This window comes from Ochotona curzoniae, unplaced genomic scaffold, assembly GCF_017591425.1.
Source record: "Ochotona curzoniae isolate NIBS_2020 unplaced genomic scaffold, NIBS_Ocur_1.0 contig_4797, whole genome shotgun sequence".
Classification (NCBI taxonomy): domain Eukaryota; kingdom Metazoa; phylum Chordata; class Mammalia; order Lagomorpha; family Ochotonidae; genus Ochotona; species Ochotona curzoniae.
In genome coordinates, this window is record NW_024466390.1 from 2,187,843 (window position 1) to 2,204,895 (window position 17,053).

Consider the following 17,053-nt stretch of genomic DNA (forward strand, 5'->3'; position numbering starts at 1 on the left):
ATTGTGAGGCAAGCATTCATCTTGTTCATGGCCTAACTGAAGCACACTGTTGAGGAGGAGCAGAAACAATCACCAACACCATAAATGCTTCCATGGGTTCAGCTTACACAATTCTCACACTGGTACCCAAGCTGTAGATCAGCTGCAAACACAAGAACATTGATTTTCATGGGAATTTTATGCAAGTGGGATCAAGATCTTGAGGCTTATTGCCAGCTACCCGTAAAATAAGATGAGACACAGCTTGACCAGGCCAAGCCTGAAGACAACACACAACCAGCACAATGGCTACTAAGAGCTGGTAATGGCAGACAGATCAAGAGCAAATACCACAGCAATAGGTTTGGGGGGGATGTGCAAAGCATTTTGCTTGTTGACTTCCTGTCGGGCTAAAGAACAATAAATCTGGCACCAAAGGGATGGCTCATTGGCTAATCCAGCTCCCTGCAAGCACCAGCATCCCATATGGGTGCTGGTTCTAGTCTTGCTGTTCCACTTCCCATCCAGCTTTCTGCTTATGGCCTGGGAAAGAAGTACAAGATGGCCCAAGTCCTTGCAACCCTGCACCTGTGTGGGAGACCCAGAAGAATCTCCTGGTTCTTGGCTTCAGATCAGCTCAGCTCTGGCTGTTGCGAACATTTGAGGAGTTAACTGGTGGATGGAAAAATCTCTTTCCTTCTTTTTGTAAATCTTTCTTTCCAATAAAAAGCAACACTAAAAAAAGAACAACAATTCTGCTTATCATGAGAGCATTCAAGCAAATGAGTGAAAGTTTTCTCAGAAAAACTCCCAGGAAAGCATCACTAGAGAGCCCTTCTCCATCAGGACAATACTCCTCTTCCTTCCTCTTGTAACATACAGGCAATTTTACAAAAAGCTTTTTGTCAAGGGCACATCTCTTTCTTCATTTTGCAGTGGGAAAGTGACTGCAAGGACATGGCTAAAAGCCCAGGTGTCTCGGTTATTTGGGGATGGATTAAGTGGTTGGCATTATTGCTTACAAAAATGTCTTGAACTTGATGGAGCTTTTGTTGAAAAACAAAGTTTATATATTTTATTTTTACCTTTCATTTCCTTTTTTCTACAGATGTTTTGAAGTCCATTTGTTCACATATCACATATATGGTGTTTTTAGGAGAAGATGGGGTACATGTGAATCTACATAAGAATTAACTATAAAATAACAGTATAAAGGGACTTGGAAACATTTGTGAAAATGAAATTAAAAGATAAGTTCTTTATACTAAAATTTTAAAATCTATGCATAGTTTATTCATAATACTTATTTTTCATGGGCATTTCAAAGTCACTTCTATTTGAATTTTCTGTTTCCAAGACTGTATTTGACATGATTGAGTATGCAATTATTCTTTTTATTTTTAAAAAATATATGGGAAATTATGATCTTAGATTTTTCACGAGAAAAAAAAAACCCAGCTGTATTTGCATACATGTAGAGTATTTAACTTCAAAGTAAATAGAAACTTTCCAGTCCCAAATTTTATTAAATGTAGTCAGCCCCCTCTCTTTTGCACAGATGATAAAAAATAAGTGAGAAAGCAAATATGATGAGGGCAGCTGAACAGGCTGAGATAACACACATGGCATAAGGGGATGCCATTTTGAATTCCACTCAAAGACTGAAAGACTTACCGGCTCTGTCTTAAACCTTGGCTATTATCCTTAAAAATAAATCTCCCCTGTCTAAAAAGTGGTTAAAAATTTTATCTACTCTAAAGCATGACTTTTCCCCATAATGTACTAGCAATAAATTCTTTCACGAAAGCATCTGACATGAGAGAACAACGATGTGGAGGATTAAAAATGTGATAGCACTCAGGAAACACAGTTCCTCTATGCTCTTATTCAGTTCCTACGTCTTGTTTCCTTGCAAAAACAATAGGGGGAAAGTGTCCTTGTTCAGTGTGCTGCTTCCCAGGGGACACCGTGCAAGTCAGTAGTGACTGTAATTTTACTCAGTTGGGCGTTTTCTTATGGCAACAAGAGCACACATAGGATCAATCAAATCTAGGCAATTGCTAATTTGAAAGGAAGTAGATAAATAGACAATCCTTGTGATATTTCCTGTAGCATTTACAATATACAATTAGGATCTTGATAATTCTTTAGAGTGTGTGTTGTCCTTGTAATAAAAAATTAATTAAAAATAATTGAAACAGAGTGAGGAGTCATATCTGATGGCTTATATTCAAATGCCTGCCATCGCTGGGACAGGGCTAGATCTTGCAGGCAGAAACTCAACACAGATTTCCCATCTTGATGGCAGGAATCATCACCACTAGGTTAATCACGAACACCCAAGTCAACATAACCTAGATATCTAGTTTCCGAATGCTTCTAGCATGTCAGGGGTGCTATCAATTTGATGGCCACTGTTAGTTAGTTAGTTGTTTCCTCAGAGCACTCCTTTAATTAAAAAAAAAAAAGGAAAGAAAAAATCAGGGCCCTGCATGATGGCTCAGTAGCATAAATCCCTGCTTGGCACGTACTGGGATCCTGTATAGGTACTGGTTCCTGTCACTACTACTGCGCTTGCCATCCAACTCCTGGATTATGGCATGCATCCACATGGGAGACCCAGAAGCAGCTCTTGGATCCTAGCTTTGGACAGGTTTAGTTCTGGCTGTTATGGTCACTTGGAGAGTGAACCAGTGGACAAAAGATCTTTCTCTCTTTCTCTGTAAATCTGCTTTCCCAATAAAAACAAACAAATCTTTTAAAAAATCCTATCTTTAGAAAAACATGAGACAAGATTCCTTGACCATTGAGCATTTACTACTTAGTTACATAAACCCAAATAGCAGTGCATTAAAGAAATGACCTAACATTTCAGTGTTCCCTTAAGCAGCACCTGTGGAGGCGGGGGTCTTGAAATTCCTTTCAGCTTTTTTTTTTCTTGCTCACCAGCTACGGCCTCTCCTTGTGCATTTGGATCCCCTCAGAGCACTTAGCAGCAGAAGTGCTCATGGTGATCTCCAGGGAGCACTTGATTCCTTATTCCTCTCCAGATTCTTGGAGACCATCCTTTCAGTCTATTGAGCTCTTATTTTGGAAACCGTTTTTTTTTTTTTTTCTGGAAGAGGGAATGGTGAGGAGAGGCATAAGGAAACATTTCCCAAGGATCATGGTCTCAGGGGGTCCTTACTATACTTCCTCTGTCTCCCCCTCAACCCCAAGCCCCCGTTCCCTGAGCTCTGCATTAGGGACAGATGCAGCTACCAGCACGTGCCTTCAGAAAACATTTCCTTCTAGCATAGCTGTGCTCAAACGCTTGCAATTTGCTTGAAAAAATTAAAGTTGACTTGGTCACGAATCGGACTGACATATAACTTACCAGATGTGTGTGTGTGTGTGTGTGTGTGTGTGTGTGTGTGTGTGTTTGCTTGCTGCAAGATTCTAGAAATTGGACTTGAGAAAGCTGGCTGGCTTTGGTCAGTGAGTCCTGGTGATTCAATTTATGAACACAAACCAAAAAAGCCATGGTGATACTGTGGTTCCAACCAGCTTCCTACTGCCTGGCTGGAGATCAACATGCAGCTGGTCCTGGTCTTAGACACCCTGTTCCCTGCCCCCTTTACCTGTGCTTTCTGCTCCCTTCTACCACTCTCCTGCTAACCTGAGAATTGGCGAGCGTCTTCATGATAGGGTTGACCACCCTCTCCTCTGGTTGCCACAGTTGTGAATAAATTTGATTTCCTTGCCTCAACTCTTGTCATGTGATAGAACCCCGACTTCGGGTAGGTGAGCAGTCCCCCTTCAACGCCCCATTTCTGGCACTACTAATATTCCCTTCTTCCCCTAGAATAAATTGTAATCTTCTACAATAAAATCTTGCTTAGAATATAAACACATGTACATACTCACACATACACAAATAAGTTTTTTTAAAAACCCACAAAAGCCTAGAAACAAGTACATCTCAATAGATTCTTTACCCCATGTTACCAACTTGCCTTGACCATCACACTTTATTAGACCTACCCCTTGCTCAAGGTGAATTTAGCAGCCTTTCAACACTCACAGTTCTCTACCAGCCTGTATCAATATGCAAATTATCTTTACGGAAATGGTGGCTCCTTTTTCATTCTTTTGGGGCCAGCTCCTAGCTCTGTTGTTAGCAAGCAGCCATATTGTTCACTAATTGACATTTTTCTGGACTCATGATGGACTCCTGTCTGAGCAGAAGCAACACTCCTGGCTACCTTGTTCCATGCAAACGGTGCTTACTGCGTGTGAAGTTGAGATACCTGCACTTCTCACCTCACTTTGCAGAGCCATCGGGACTGATTAACACTAATTGATGTAAAAAAAAAAAATAAGGAAAAAAAAATCCTACCTGCATCCCTGGCTTGGCTGGGTTGCTGTGGAAGGCCGGGCTGCTACTCTGGTGGCCCAAGCCAGTGGCTGGGATTCAGGTGTCTGTAACGAAGCCTGGGTCCCACCAAGGTTTGCACTGATAGATGGCAGAAAGATGAATCCCAGCCAAGGATGCTTAGAGACAGACGAGAATTATACATACCAGCGACTAATATTTGCTACTTCCAAAAAAGGAGAAAACATAACAGCTTAAAGTTCAGGAAGAAATATGAAGAAAAGATAATCATGGTAACAGGTCACTGCATCTAAAATCCCGGCTGCAGTCTGCGGGGATCCAAGCACAGGGCAGCAGGCTGGATTACAGGAAGACTTTTGCTCACATGAGTCCAATTTATCTGTCAGAACCCGATTCAAAGCCTGGCACACGGGTCACCTAATGGAAATACTTTCTAATTCCTCTCTACTCTCAACACACACTCTTTTTATCTCTTTCATAGGACTTAGACTCCTTACTTTGTATAATGATTATTTACATGTTCATTCCTTTCACTGAAATGTAAGGTCCTGAGCATGGGTCTATGTAGAATTATTATCTAAAACTTTTTCGCAATGATCTCAATATGATTTTCATCTAAACCCATAATTCCTATGATAGTGAGGATTATATTGCTATTAATATAGCATTGAGTGAGGAGTTAAGAAATTTAGTCTTGCTTTGGATGAAAAATGAAAAGGGTGGAGGGATATGTCAAGATAATCTCTAGCTTTCCAGGAGACAATGGGATGAGTAGTGGTGTCGTTAATAAGAGGAGAAACAAATAATCTTGGATGGAGCAGCATAATGTCTTTTTGGGAGATTAAATGGCTCAGAATTTGTTCTAGAATGAATTACTTAAGGCAAGGAACTTTATGATGAAAAGGGTTTTGGAAGTTCAAGTCCAAGATTAGGAGATCCCCCCCTTAGTTTAGTGACTGGTAAGGTTGGTGTATAGCAATGGCTATGTGTATGTGGAGTCTCTCTCTCTTCTCCCTCTCTTTCTTACTCTCTCTCTCTCTCGTGTGTGTGTGTGTGTGTGAGAGAGAGAGGCTAGGTGCAATTTGGGTTTTCTGACAGCTCTTTCATGAGAGCTCTTCTTAGAGAGTACATGTACAGGATCCAAGCAGCCTCCCTTTAGAGCAGACCCACATCTTCCAACCTCTAAGTTCTAACGCTTTTATCATTACTCTATGATTTTAATGTTAGCATGAGGTCAAGACCCAAATCACATCCAAATTACAGCAGAAAGGGTTAACTTTGAAGTTTTTTTTTTTTAAAGCATTCAGGCAGAGCGAGGAACTTCCCAGATGGCTGTCATTAAAGCAGATGGGGGTCGCAACTTCAAAGTTGCCTGTGTTCAGGAAAGGGGAGAAGTGTTCCAAAGTGTGAGTAATTTTCACCATGATGGAGTCACAACCATTAGAGGAAAATTATCTTGCACAGAAAATAGAAAGCATGAGAAAGTCTTGCATTGTGTTCCATTGAAAGAACCCTATAATTACTTCCTATTGATTTTCCTGCTTCCTTCTTTTCCTTATTCTGCTTTGTCAAACAAAGTCCTATTTGAGCACATTTCTATCACCTAAGAATGGGCAGTTTGAAGCAGGCGCTTTCCACACTGAATGGGCTGCACAATACTTTAGTTTGTCTTTCATTTGTGAATCCTTTGAGATGTGTCTAAAATTGCCTTATGTTCTGGCTATATATTCTGGGACAGAAGCACTGATTTCAACAGAGCCACAAACAGCCAGGATTTGGAGTCTGAGAAACAACCATCTTTGTGTCCCCAAATTCTTACAATCCAATCGAAAAAGCCATTCCAAACCCCATTTCCTCTATAAAATGATGTGAAATTATGCAACAATTGATGCACAACAAAGTTGACCATCATTAACATATTGAGGTCAAGTAAAATATTAAAGCTAGTTTGCTTTGTATAGAAACACAAAGAAGTTGGAAATGGTAACATGCCTACAATACAGCTTTTAACAAAAGAAACTTTGATTTGAAATTTGTTCTCATTCAAATAGACAATGGGTTGAACTTTCCCTTTTTTGGACTTTCAGCCACTGCTTCAGCAGCTCACCAGACCCTTCCACGTGGGAACAAATTCCAGGCCAATTGTGCAGGGAGCTCTCTGCCTCTCACCAGAACTGGAAGGAGATGGGAGCAGGCGTTTCTCATTGTGGGGCTTGCCCAACAGTAAGGATATGGAAACTGATCATGCAGGATCAGGTGGCTCAGGTGGGGACCGAGAATCTTCAGGTGTGACACAAAACTCCGAGTTAGTTTGCACCTACTTTGAGTTGCCCGTGGCATCCAAGAACCCTGTGGTGCTTTGGGAAACATTGGGGGCAGGTGGATGGGCATCAGGGCCATCTCTGAACTGCCTGCCCTCATGGTGGACACGGGCAATCCTGGCTCCCTTTGCTTCAGGCCCAAGCTTGGCCCTCTGCCTGTCTCTCTGTTTCCTGAGCCATCTTCTATTTTTCACTCAACTGCTTTTCTTTTCAAGTCGGCCTGAGCCGCTCTAGTCAAGAACGCTGAGCCGTACGTTTCAATTACAAATGGCTTGTATCTATTTTCATGAAACTGGATAATTGAATATTTTAAAATGTCAGATTCAAAAAGGGAAACTTAAAAAAACAGTTCCTAATTCAAGTTTCTACTGCCTGTACTCCTATATAGTCGATTTTAACTTCTGTAAAAATGCATCGTTCTGGGTCTGGCGCAGTAGCGTAGCAGCTAAAGTCCTTGCTTTGCACATATGGTCTCCAGTTCTAATCCTGGCAGCTCCACTTCCCATCCAGCTCTCTGCTTTTGGCCTGGGAAAGCAGTCAAGGATGACCCAAAGCCTTGGGACCCTGCACCTGTGTGGGAGACCAAGAAGAGGCTTCTGGCTTTGGAGTGGCTCAGCTCCAGCTGTTGTGGCCACTTGGGGAGTGAATCCATGGACAGAAGTGCTTCTTCTCTGTCTCTCCTCCTCTCTGTATATTTGACTTTCCAAGAAAAATAAAATAAAATCTTTAAAAAAAAAGCATCTTTCTGGGGATTCCAGGAGTGTGTATCTTTGAAGGAGACAGATGCTGTACACACATCTTCACTCCTCTGCACAGTGGAGTAGGTTTAAGCTGCATGATTTCCAGGTTTTAATTGGTATTAAGAAAGTTCTTACACTCATTCCACAGTACCTCCCAGTAGCATCCTCCTCCTCCTTTCCTCCCACCATCAGCATGAAGACTTTAAAGTTCTCAGCTTAACACAGTTTTCTTCAGAGGCTGGCACTGTGGTGCAGTGTGTTGGGCCTCTGCTGGTGACAGTGGCATCCAAGATCAACATACAGGTTAGTATCCCGGTATCTTTACCTCTGAAGCAGCTTCTTGCTAATGTGCCTGGGAAGACACTAGATGACAGCTCAGTGACTTGGGTCCTTGGGACAGAATTCCTGGCTCCTGGCCTTCACCTGTTCTAGGCCCAGCTGTTGTAGCCATTTGGGTAGTGAATGAATGGGTAAAAGAAAATATTTGAGTCTCTTTGTCTCACCCCCTCTCCATCACTTTGCTTTTTAAATAAATCTCTCTTTTCAAAAAAGAAAGATTTCTGTACAGATGAGTATTAATTCTTGAAAAATGATCTCTTGAAGGATGCACCTCACGTCAACTCTGAAGGATGGTGTCATGCACAGAACAATGTGAGCTTTGAGTTAGCCATGTTGACTTAGGACAGTCATATTTTAGTTCAATTCTACCAATAGCATGAACTGTGACAAGTCAAATAGTACAATCTTCAAGAAAGTGACTCTATCCAGTGTGCTGCGAAAAATATAGCTGAGTTTCTGCTCTTTTGCCACAGTCCATCTCAAAGTGAGGTGACTGAATGCCGAGGACAAGAAAATCAACCCTTTCCTTTGCCTTGGGTCTCAGATTCGTGGTCAAGAGGGTGTGGAGGTCAATGCCCATAACTCCGCTTTCACTCATGGAAAGAAAAACTTTCTTTAAATATTTAAAAATAAAATGAAAAAGAGATGTTTTCTACAAGAAGATGAGTGTTACAGGAGGCCTAACCTGTCAGACACATTGGGTGAGAAACCACAGGGCTGACTCCAAGTGCAGAACCAGATATGGTCAGTAGAGGCCTGGAGGAGAAAGACCCTGACCCAGGACTGCGGGCACGAATGGGACTGGATGTGGGGGTACCCCACTTGAAAGAGAAAAGTGGGAAACCACTGCACCTGCCTTTGAGTGCTTGAGACTTCAGGATGGATCACAGATCTGAAGACTACATTCTCACCCCAGGTCTGCAATGCTTTTCAAATCCTGATGTAGGAAGGGCTCTGGACTGGGGGATCTTGAAGTCAGACTATGGTGACAGCAAAACACACAAAGAAGAAGATAATGTGGGTGGAAAGGAAAAAGAAATCGGGAGCATTCTCATCCAGATAGGAAATGCTGAAATGCTAATCTATAGAAGGAGGTTACGTATTAAGTAAACAAATGAGCTCAATAATCAGAACACGTCAGCTTTGTTGAAATGCGAATCTGAAAGCAGCTTTTCAGATTTTAAAGATTTTGAAAAAATCTTTAAGCTCGAGGAGAAACTGAACAGAATAGAATTTATGAAAAAAAATGAGCTGGTCTGATATTTGATCATTTGTGTATGTTACACAACATGGACACCTTTGAAACAGCTCAAAGGATTCACAGACAGGAGACACACTACCATGTTGCCCGACCATGCAGCATTAAAAGTATCTGGTTCAAGCCATCAGTTTTTTTTATTAGATGTGGGACAGTTTGTGTTATATGAATATCTTGTAAGATGTGAAAATAAAATATTTAGTTAAAAGGAAAAAAAAAGAGAAATCATAGATATTGACACAGAATTAACGGAAAATGTAATAAATGTGTTCACTTCTAGACCAAGCCCAGTCCCATGAGAAAATTGGCGAATCAGAAACACATGGAAGAATGCAGAGACTGAGGCACGAGGCAGAGACTGATGAGTGGATGAAGAATGTGGAAGAAATTTACCAAAAAAACGTAAGGCAAATTTGGAAGTTTCAACATTTACCTTTCAGGAGAAAAAGAATTAAAGAATCAATAGCTGAAAAGAATAACGACTGAAAGTTCCCTTAATTGAGTAATGCATAAGTTTTTGTTTTGACAACATATTCTAAATTTTTAATGGGATAACAAGAATACATCCTGTAATTCCAAGGTGCAAGTCCTGCACCTAACTCAGTGTCTAGTATACAGCTGTTTTCTATAGCAGCTTTTAACGTTTATTTGAAAGAGAGACAGACAGACAGACTCCAAGGGCACTGCCGAAATCCCAGATCTGACATCTCGAACTATAGGCCAGCAGAAGAAACTATGTAAGAAAATATATGTCCCTACCCATCCTCTAATGAAGAAAATATGCTGCATTCTGAGGAAGTTGCTGGAAGGGTGCTGCCAGAAGTTCGACCAAACTCAGGGAGCCACACAACACCAGCTACTCACTACGCCTGCAAAGCTATGGTCACAACCAGGGCACTTCACAAAGCCTTTTTTTTTAAAACCTTTATAATTACTGCATTGTAAAGCTTTACAGTCTTAAGGGAGTTTTTGGATTCTCGAGACAGCATCGGAATACCTGGCCTTTTCCGTGCCTCCCATACATTGATGAATGTCGATGAATTCCATGAGCTGTTTTTGTAGCATCACATCTTTGCCTTCAATTTGGGCAATGAATTTATGCTGCAACAGATCTGACACTGTTGGACGCTTCTCATAATCTTTAATCAGGCACCTGCACTGGCAAAATAGGAACACGTGATTATTCACATTCCTAAAACACTAACAGAAGAGAATGATGCTACCCACACGCGTTCAGCCCAGGCTCATCTCAAAAAAAATTGTTAAACTGTAGAATATGATGAAACACCTGCTGATGAAGGTGAATGCATCTGTGGGTAATGATGTGGCCAGGATGCTGATTTTCAATCACACGCCACCTCCCCAGTCTCCCAGCTGGTGGTATGCCTGCATGGGAGTAAATACTCTGAATCTCCACTAGTGGTCCAAAGTCAGAAGCTAAAGATCAGTGCCTATGAAGGCTTTCCAGTTTCCACACTTACGCAAAGTGAACACACATTTTTCATTTCCCTTTGTGAATGCTTTCAACGGCTTCTTGGTTGTAAAAACTGCTAACCCACGTGACGAGTGAGAGCTAACCCACTGAGGATGCTGAAGCGCAGGTCAGATGTCTTTTGAGGACTAATGTGTATCATTGCTTCTTGACAGGTCAAAGGAGAGAGAGCTCACATCCACTGATGCATGTGGAAGGAACCAGGGGTATTGGTACACACAGCCAGTGTTGCCTCCCTTCCCTCTAAAGAGGCTGAGAGGCAGTTTGTGAGAACACATGGAGACTAGATGAGCCTTGGCCTCTGCACCTTCACTTGGCAACATCCCTGAGCAGGTGCTCTGAACTGTATTATATTTAAGAAATGGCAATCACACTTATCAGATCTCAAGGGAGAGTCACATTTCTTTTGTGAAGTTTGCCAGATTAACTTCTACTGATGCTCTCTCCAATGCACTAACCAAGGGGGTCTTCCAACACCTTACCTGTTGAAGGTGAAGGTGGAATAAAACTGTGATGAAGATTTATAATCAGATTTTTAGATACTGTAGACTCCTAGTTCCTATTCAGTTGCCTGGGGACATTGTTCTTGACCAAATATTTGTCCTACTTAAACTGTTCATTGAATTTCAAAAGCATAAGCATGTTCTAAACACGATTATGCGATTCACTGATCCTGATGAAAATTGTCTCACTGTAATGAGTGTTAATAATGGAGAGAAATGGAAAATTAAGTAACTGAGAAGATCATGGCTCAGTGGAGACGGTGAGGGCACAGTGACAAAAGGCAGGTGGACAGGAGAGTGTGTATAGGAGAGAGGGGAGAGGCCAGGAAAGTACAGAAGCAGAGCTGTGGACACACAAGACCCAGAGCCCACTCTCTGAGCAGACATTTGAAGGGCCTATTGCTACTTCTTTCCTAGAACAGAATGGAAACTTCTGGGAGAGACTGAGAAGGGCAATGGCATCACTTAAAAGGTCTGTTCTGACATCACAGTTAGCAGTGTCTCTGTCTTACTCACTTGCTGATAAAGTCGTTGAACTCTGCTGACCACAGCTCAGGCTGCCTTAGTTTTGGTGGTGGATTCCTGGAAAAAGAAGAGCCAGATATGGATTGTGTACACTGGTCAGTCCAAGCATACAAAGACGCTGGGCCCCACAAGCTAAGGCATGGCCACGGTGACAAGATCTGCCGGTTATGACTAAGAATCAGCATTATTTCCCAACTCAAAAATGGGTAATTAGTCATTCTTGATATAAAATGGTGGGTTCTCTGAAAACACTAATATATGACCTAGTATCTCCAATGTTTTATTTTTTTTTTTCAAAAAAGATGTACTTATTTGAAAGGCAGAGTAAAAAAGAAAAAATGTGTGTGTGTGTGTGTGTGTGTGAGAGAGAGAGAGAGAGAGAGAGAGAGAGAGAGAGAGACAGAAAGATCTTGCTGGTTCACTCCCCAAAAGACTGTGATGGTCAGAACAGAGGCAAACTGAATCCAGGATCCAGGAGCTTATTTTGAGTCTCCTACATGGGTGCAGGTCCCAAGGCCTGAGCCATTTTCCATTGCTTTCCCAAGCACATTAGCAGGGATCTGGGTGGAAGTGGGCAGCCAGAGTTGCAAGTGATAGCTTAATTGGCTGTGCCATAATGCAAAGCACTAAATGGTTCACTTTTTTTTTTTCTTTCCTCTTAAAGAAACTGGCTTTTATTTGTGAGCCCTAAGCCAAGCCATCAATACCTAACATAACAGAAACAGTGAGTACCGGGGGAAGATTTTGTTAGTCCAGCAGAGGAGTGCTGTGGGTGCCAAGGGATGACCTGCAGGGGGAGTTGTTTAGATCTGGGAGGAAATGGTTTCAGGAGTCGGGATGCTTTTGTTATTAGATTCATAGCAGGAAACAAGGGGCGTAAAAGTGTTACACATATAAGGAACTAGAGCATGTTATTTGCTACAAGGCTCTGAACACCACTTCAGAGATTTCATTAGTCAGTTGTTTCATTCTAAGCAGAGCAAACCTCTGTATTTCTGGCGGGCTGATAGCTACAAAGAAGCATTACTTGGCAAGGAGATGGGCTGCTTCATGTGATCAGCCGAGGTGTGATGGCTGAGCAGGTTGAAGTGCTACCAAATGTTCATTTCGGCACAAAAAGAATGGAGGTGCTTTTTATCAGCAGCTCTGCACTACTCCTTGAAAGGCTTCTTGTGAACCTCATGTACAATTATATGGGTTCAGCGGGGAGAGGCTTAGCTACTCACTTGCCCCGCATCATGCTCAAGTTTGGCTCACAAGTGAAGCTAGATGAACATGGCAATAAGTAATACTTTCCTCCAATGGTCTAGTTTATTGTTTCTTGGCCTCTTGAAAATTTCCTAGTTTAAGATTTATTGGGTTACTTTGCCACAAGAAAGCTTGGATGATTTCAGAATGGTCAGAACTGGGTAGTTTTTCAGATTCCTTTTTTCTACGTATTTGCACAATCAGCGGTCTTGGTGCTCCGTGGGGAGATACATAAAAAGTGGGACTGGCATTGTGGCAAAAATGGGTTAAGCTGCTGCTGATGGTCTGCAATGCTGACATCTCATATGAGCACCTGTTCTGCTCTACTTCTGATCCAGCTCCCTGCTAATGTATCTAGGAAGCAGCAGGGTGGCCCAAATTCCTGGGTGCCTGCTACCAACATGGAAGACCTAGATGGAGTTCCAGGTACCTGGCTTCAGCCAGTTCCAGCTCTGATCATTGAGGGAGTCAAACAGCAGATTAAATCTATCTTTCTTTGTCTCTTTCTCCTTCTCTCTGTAACTCTGAAATAAAAATTAATCTTTTAAAAATTATTTTTAAAGACATTTATTTATTTGAAAGGCAGGGAGATGGAGAAGATGAGGGGTAGAGGCAGAGAGAAACAGAGATCTCTCATCCTTTGGTTTACTCCATGAATGACTACCACAGCCAGGTATGAGCCAAGCTGAAACTGAATCCTGGCTTCCTGCATGGATGAGAAAAGGCCAGGCACTGGGCCATCATCTGTTGCTTTCCCAGGTGCATTGGCAGGAAGTTGGGCAGCTGATACCCAAGCCATTGCCAGAGCTGCTTATACTGGCTTATTTCAGTGTCACAATGAATGCCAATCCTATGTTTTCGCTGAATTTAACAAAATATTTTGTGCTTAGTATAGCTCATGTTTCAGTTTCTTTTCCGTAACCTTGTTCCCCCATTTACCAAACAGGTCATTGATTTTATAAATAATATAGCCTGAATTAATACTAAAATTGCTATGTAACATAACATATATCTAAGGTATAGTTTGGGGCATACACATTGGACAGGAAATCCAAACAAATCCTAGTTTCTTGAGGATTAGAACATTCTGTGCTACAGCTTTCTATACTTGCTTCTGAGTTTTATAGGACCAGGACCACATTTGTATAGTGGAGTATGTGGTGACAAACTGGACATCTGATAATCTACCCTGGTGGCACATCCTGGCTCCTTGTCAGGAAGGATCTGCATGGACTGTTAATTATAATTCAGGTACCAGGTGGAGCCCTGAAACAAGATTTTGAAAATGACATACCTATAATAAAGACAGGGAATCTGTTCATATATGTCTTCTGAAATATGTAGTAATTATTTAACACAAATATTAACAGTGTTTAGAGAAATTGGAGATACAAAAAGTAGAAGAAAGCACATCTGCCAAGAATAGTTTTTCACAGCTCCAAAGGGAATTTTCCTCTAAATTTGCTGCTCTACATTAATATATTCAAAATACTTCTACCTGAGTATTTAAAGTTACCATGACTTTATTGGTACATTTTATTTATAATTCTCCTATGTTAAAGTTGTGAACAGGGTCAGTATAGTGGTATAGTAGACTAATCCACTTGAGAAATCATCATTCTGTTTGGGTGTCTGTTCAAATCTCGATTGTTCCACTTTTGATCTAACTGCCTGCTAATGGCCTGAGATGGCAGCAGAGGATGGCCTGAGGCCTTAAGCCCCTGTACCAGCATGGGAGACCCTGGAGAAGCTCCAGGCTCCTAGATTTGGACTAGCCTAGATCAGAGAGAAATCTTAGCAGGTAGTAATAAGAAAACAAATACCCTCCTAACTTGGTAAGGGAAGTGAAACAGGCCACTGTGGTATTGGTTAGTGACCAGGGTGCCCTCTGGATTGCTGGCAAATGGATAAGGAACAGAGAAAAGTGCTAAATTCTGAGGCCAAATCCTAGCCAAGACAAAAAGATATACTCAAGACAATGCTCTTCAACTTAGATCAGGGAAATGGCACCACTCTGTAAATACAGGGTCATAGAAGCAAAGTAAAATCCCAAGGCATTCGACTGTTGAAGTAAATCTGAATATTCTTCCAGGTGAGCTTGTTGACCACTCTGAGCCTGGAGGAGGCTGCAGAACTGGTCCTGCTGACAGTAGGGTCTGACCTGGGGATTTTGAAGAGGGCTCTCATGGGATGCAGGTCTGCAAGTGGAGGATCTCCATCACCCAGCTCAATGGCAGTGATACCCAGGGACCAAGTGTCACACCGAGCATCATAAGTGGTGTCCAGTTGCTGTTCACACGCAATCACCTATGGAAAGCAATGATGAGAAGGTGAAGTTTGTGACTTAGCCAAATAGTGCATGATTAGATCCAAGCTTAAGGTTTAATCCAATAGAATTTGAGAGCTACAAGGAAAAACAAACTTAGCAGAAAATAAGAAATCAGTTATATCGGTATTTTTGAGCACTGAAATTCTGTTGGCAGATTTTTCATGCATCTAGGAAAGTATAAAGAAAGAATCCCATGATAAAGAATAATTTCAAACTACAAAGCAGAAAGAGGAAAAAAAACCCAATGACCCAGATGAAAAGGGATGGAGTCACTCAGCAGCCCTTTGATGAGGGAATGAAGCCACCTGGGCGAAAGTCATCTTGAGGGATTTAAAAGTAATGGAAGTAGTGTCAGGCATTTGGCATGGCTGCTAAGATGTTGGAGATGCCTGAATTCCGTATTGGAATGCCTGCATTTAAATCCCAGCTTCCCTCCTGATTCCAATTTCTTGTTGACGTGCACCCTGGAGAGTAGCAGATGAAGGCTCAGGCACTTGGGTCCCTGCTACCCCTATGGAAGCATTACATGGCATTTGCTGGGGCTGTTAGGCACCCAGCTGCTACTCCCAGTTGCAGCTAGCCCAGTCTTGGCTGTTACAAGCATTTGGAGATTGAATCAGTGAAGGAAAGATCCCTGTGTCTTTCTCCCTTTCAAAAAACAACACAACAAGTAAAGGAAGTCATGTGAGGGCAGTCCGGTCAGATCACTTTATGTCTACTTGCAGCCAGAAGGCAAAGGAACCCAAGTGAAGAATGAGACAAGTTTGGAGGGATGTAAATGGTTATACATTTATAAAGTAAAAGCAAACTGAACAACAAAAAAAAGATGTTGATGAAAATTTATCAACCGTATATCTGAGTCCACAAAAAATATACAACTGCAACCGAGTTGAAAAACATGGAATGTTTTTACATGTAAAAATCGTTTCGATTTTTGTGAATGTCAACTCCCAAGAAAAATAATGAGTGATCTGGAGATAATGACAGGCTGCATCACATCATTTAACTACGGTACTGTAAGAAGATACGTACAGTGAACTTGGGAACTTTCATCTTTCTGACTCTACTAAAAGGCTGAACGTGTTTTAAAAACTCTGTGTTTTGGCAAACTGGAGTTTAGTTGGTAACATTTAGACTCTGGAGCATGAACTCCTTTGTCATTCAGAAAAGATAGAACCAAATGCTTGCCACTGGTAAGATGTCAGTGAAGACACTTGATCCCAGATCCAGCTGTTGTGGGTATTTCTGTGCCTTTCAGGTAAGTAAAAAGTTAAAAACAAATATTTGCTTTCCTGCAAAATTTTTTGAAATCAATACTTATTTTCTTAAAATACACAATTCCATGATCTTTTAAAATATGTTTATTTATTTTTATTACAAAGTCAGATATACAGGGGGAGGAGAAACAGAGAGGAAGATCTTCCGGCAGATGATTCACTCCCGAAGCAGCCACAATTGCTGGAGCTGCACTGTTCTGAAGTCAGGAGCCTGAAGCTTCATCCAGGTCTCCCAGGTGGGCGCAGGGTCCCAAGTCTTTGAGCCATCCTCGAATGCTTTCCCAGGGAGCTGGATGGGAAGTGGCGCCACCAGGATTAGAACCAGCTCCCGCATGGGATTCCGGTGCATGCAATGCGAGGGCTATAGCCGCTAGGTCATCACACCAGGTCTGATCTTTTAAAATGATTTGAATACAGCTTGTTGAAGTGGTTTTGAAATTTTGGTACAAACATTTCTTTAAATCTCATTTACCAGGAACTTTCACAAGTTATCAATGCCTTGTGTATATGCTCATAAATAGATAGAGAAGGGGAAAGACAGGAAGAAGGAATACAGCTTCCCACGTCAGAGTTAGAATGATGATGACATTATCTTATGAGCTAAAAATCCTTGGAAAGAATGTTTAAATCTCACACAAGAGCATATTGCTGTAACCAGAAAGTGCAG

The 17,053-nt window shown here is 41.7% G+C and overlaps 1 protein-coding gene across 1 annotated transcript in view; it reads right to left on the reverse strand.

The window, feature by feature from the left end:
- The window catches only part of MYO3A (myosin IIIA), a 158,265-nt gene that overhangs the window by 100,203 nt on the left and 41,009 nt on the right, over window positions 1-17,053 (reverse strand). The window contains exons 6-8 of the mRNA XM_040988058.1: window positions 14,942-15,087; window positions 11,524-11,589; window positions 10,010-10,165 (exon numbers count right to left, since the gene is read on the reverse strand). Coding sequence (XP_040843992.1) covers window positions 10,010-10,165; window positions 11,524-11,589; window positions 14,942-15,087 — 368 coding nt within the window. The remainder of the gene's footprint in view (window positions 1-10,009; window positions 10,166-11,523; window positions 11,590-14,941; window positions 15,088-17,053) is intronic.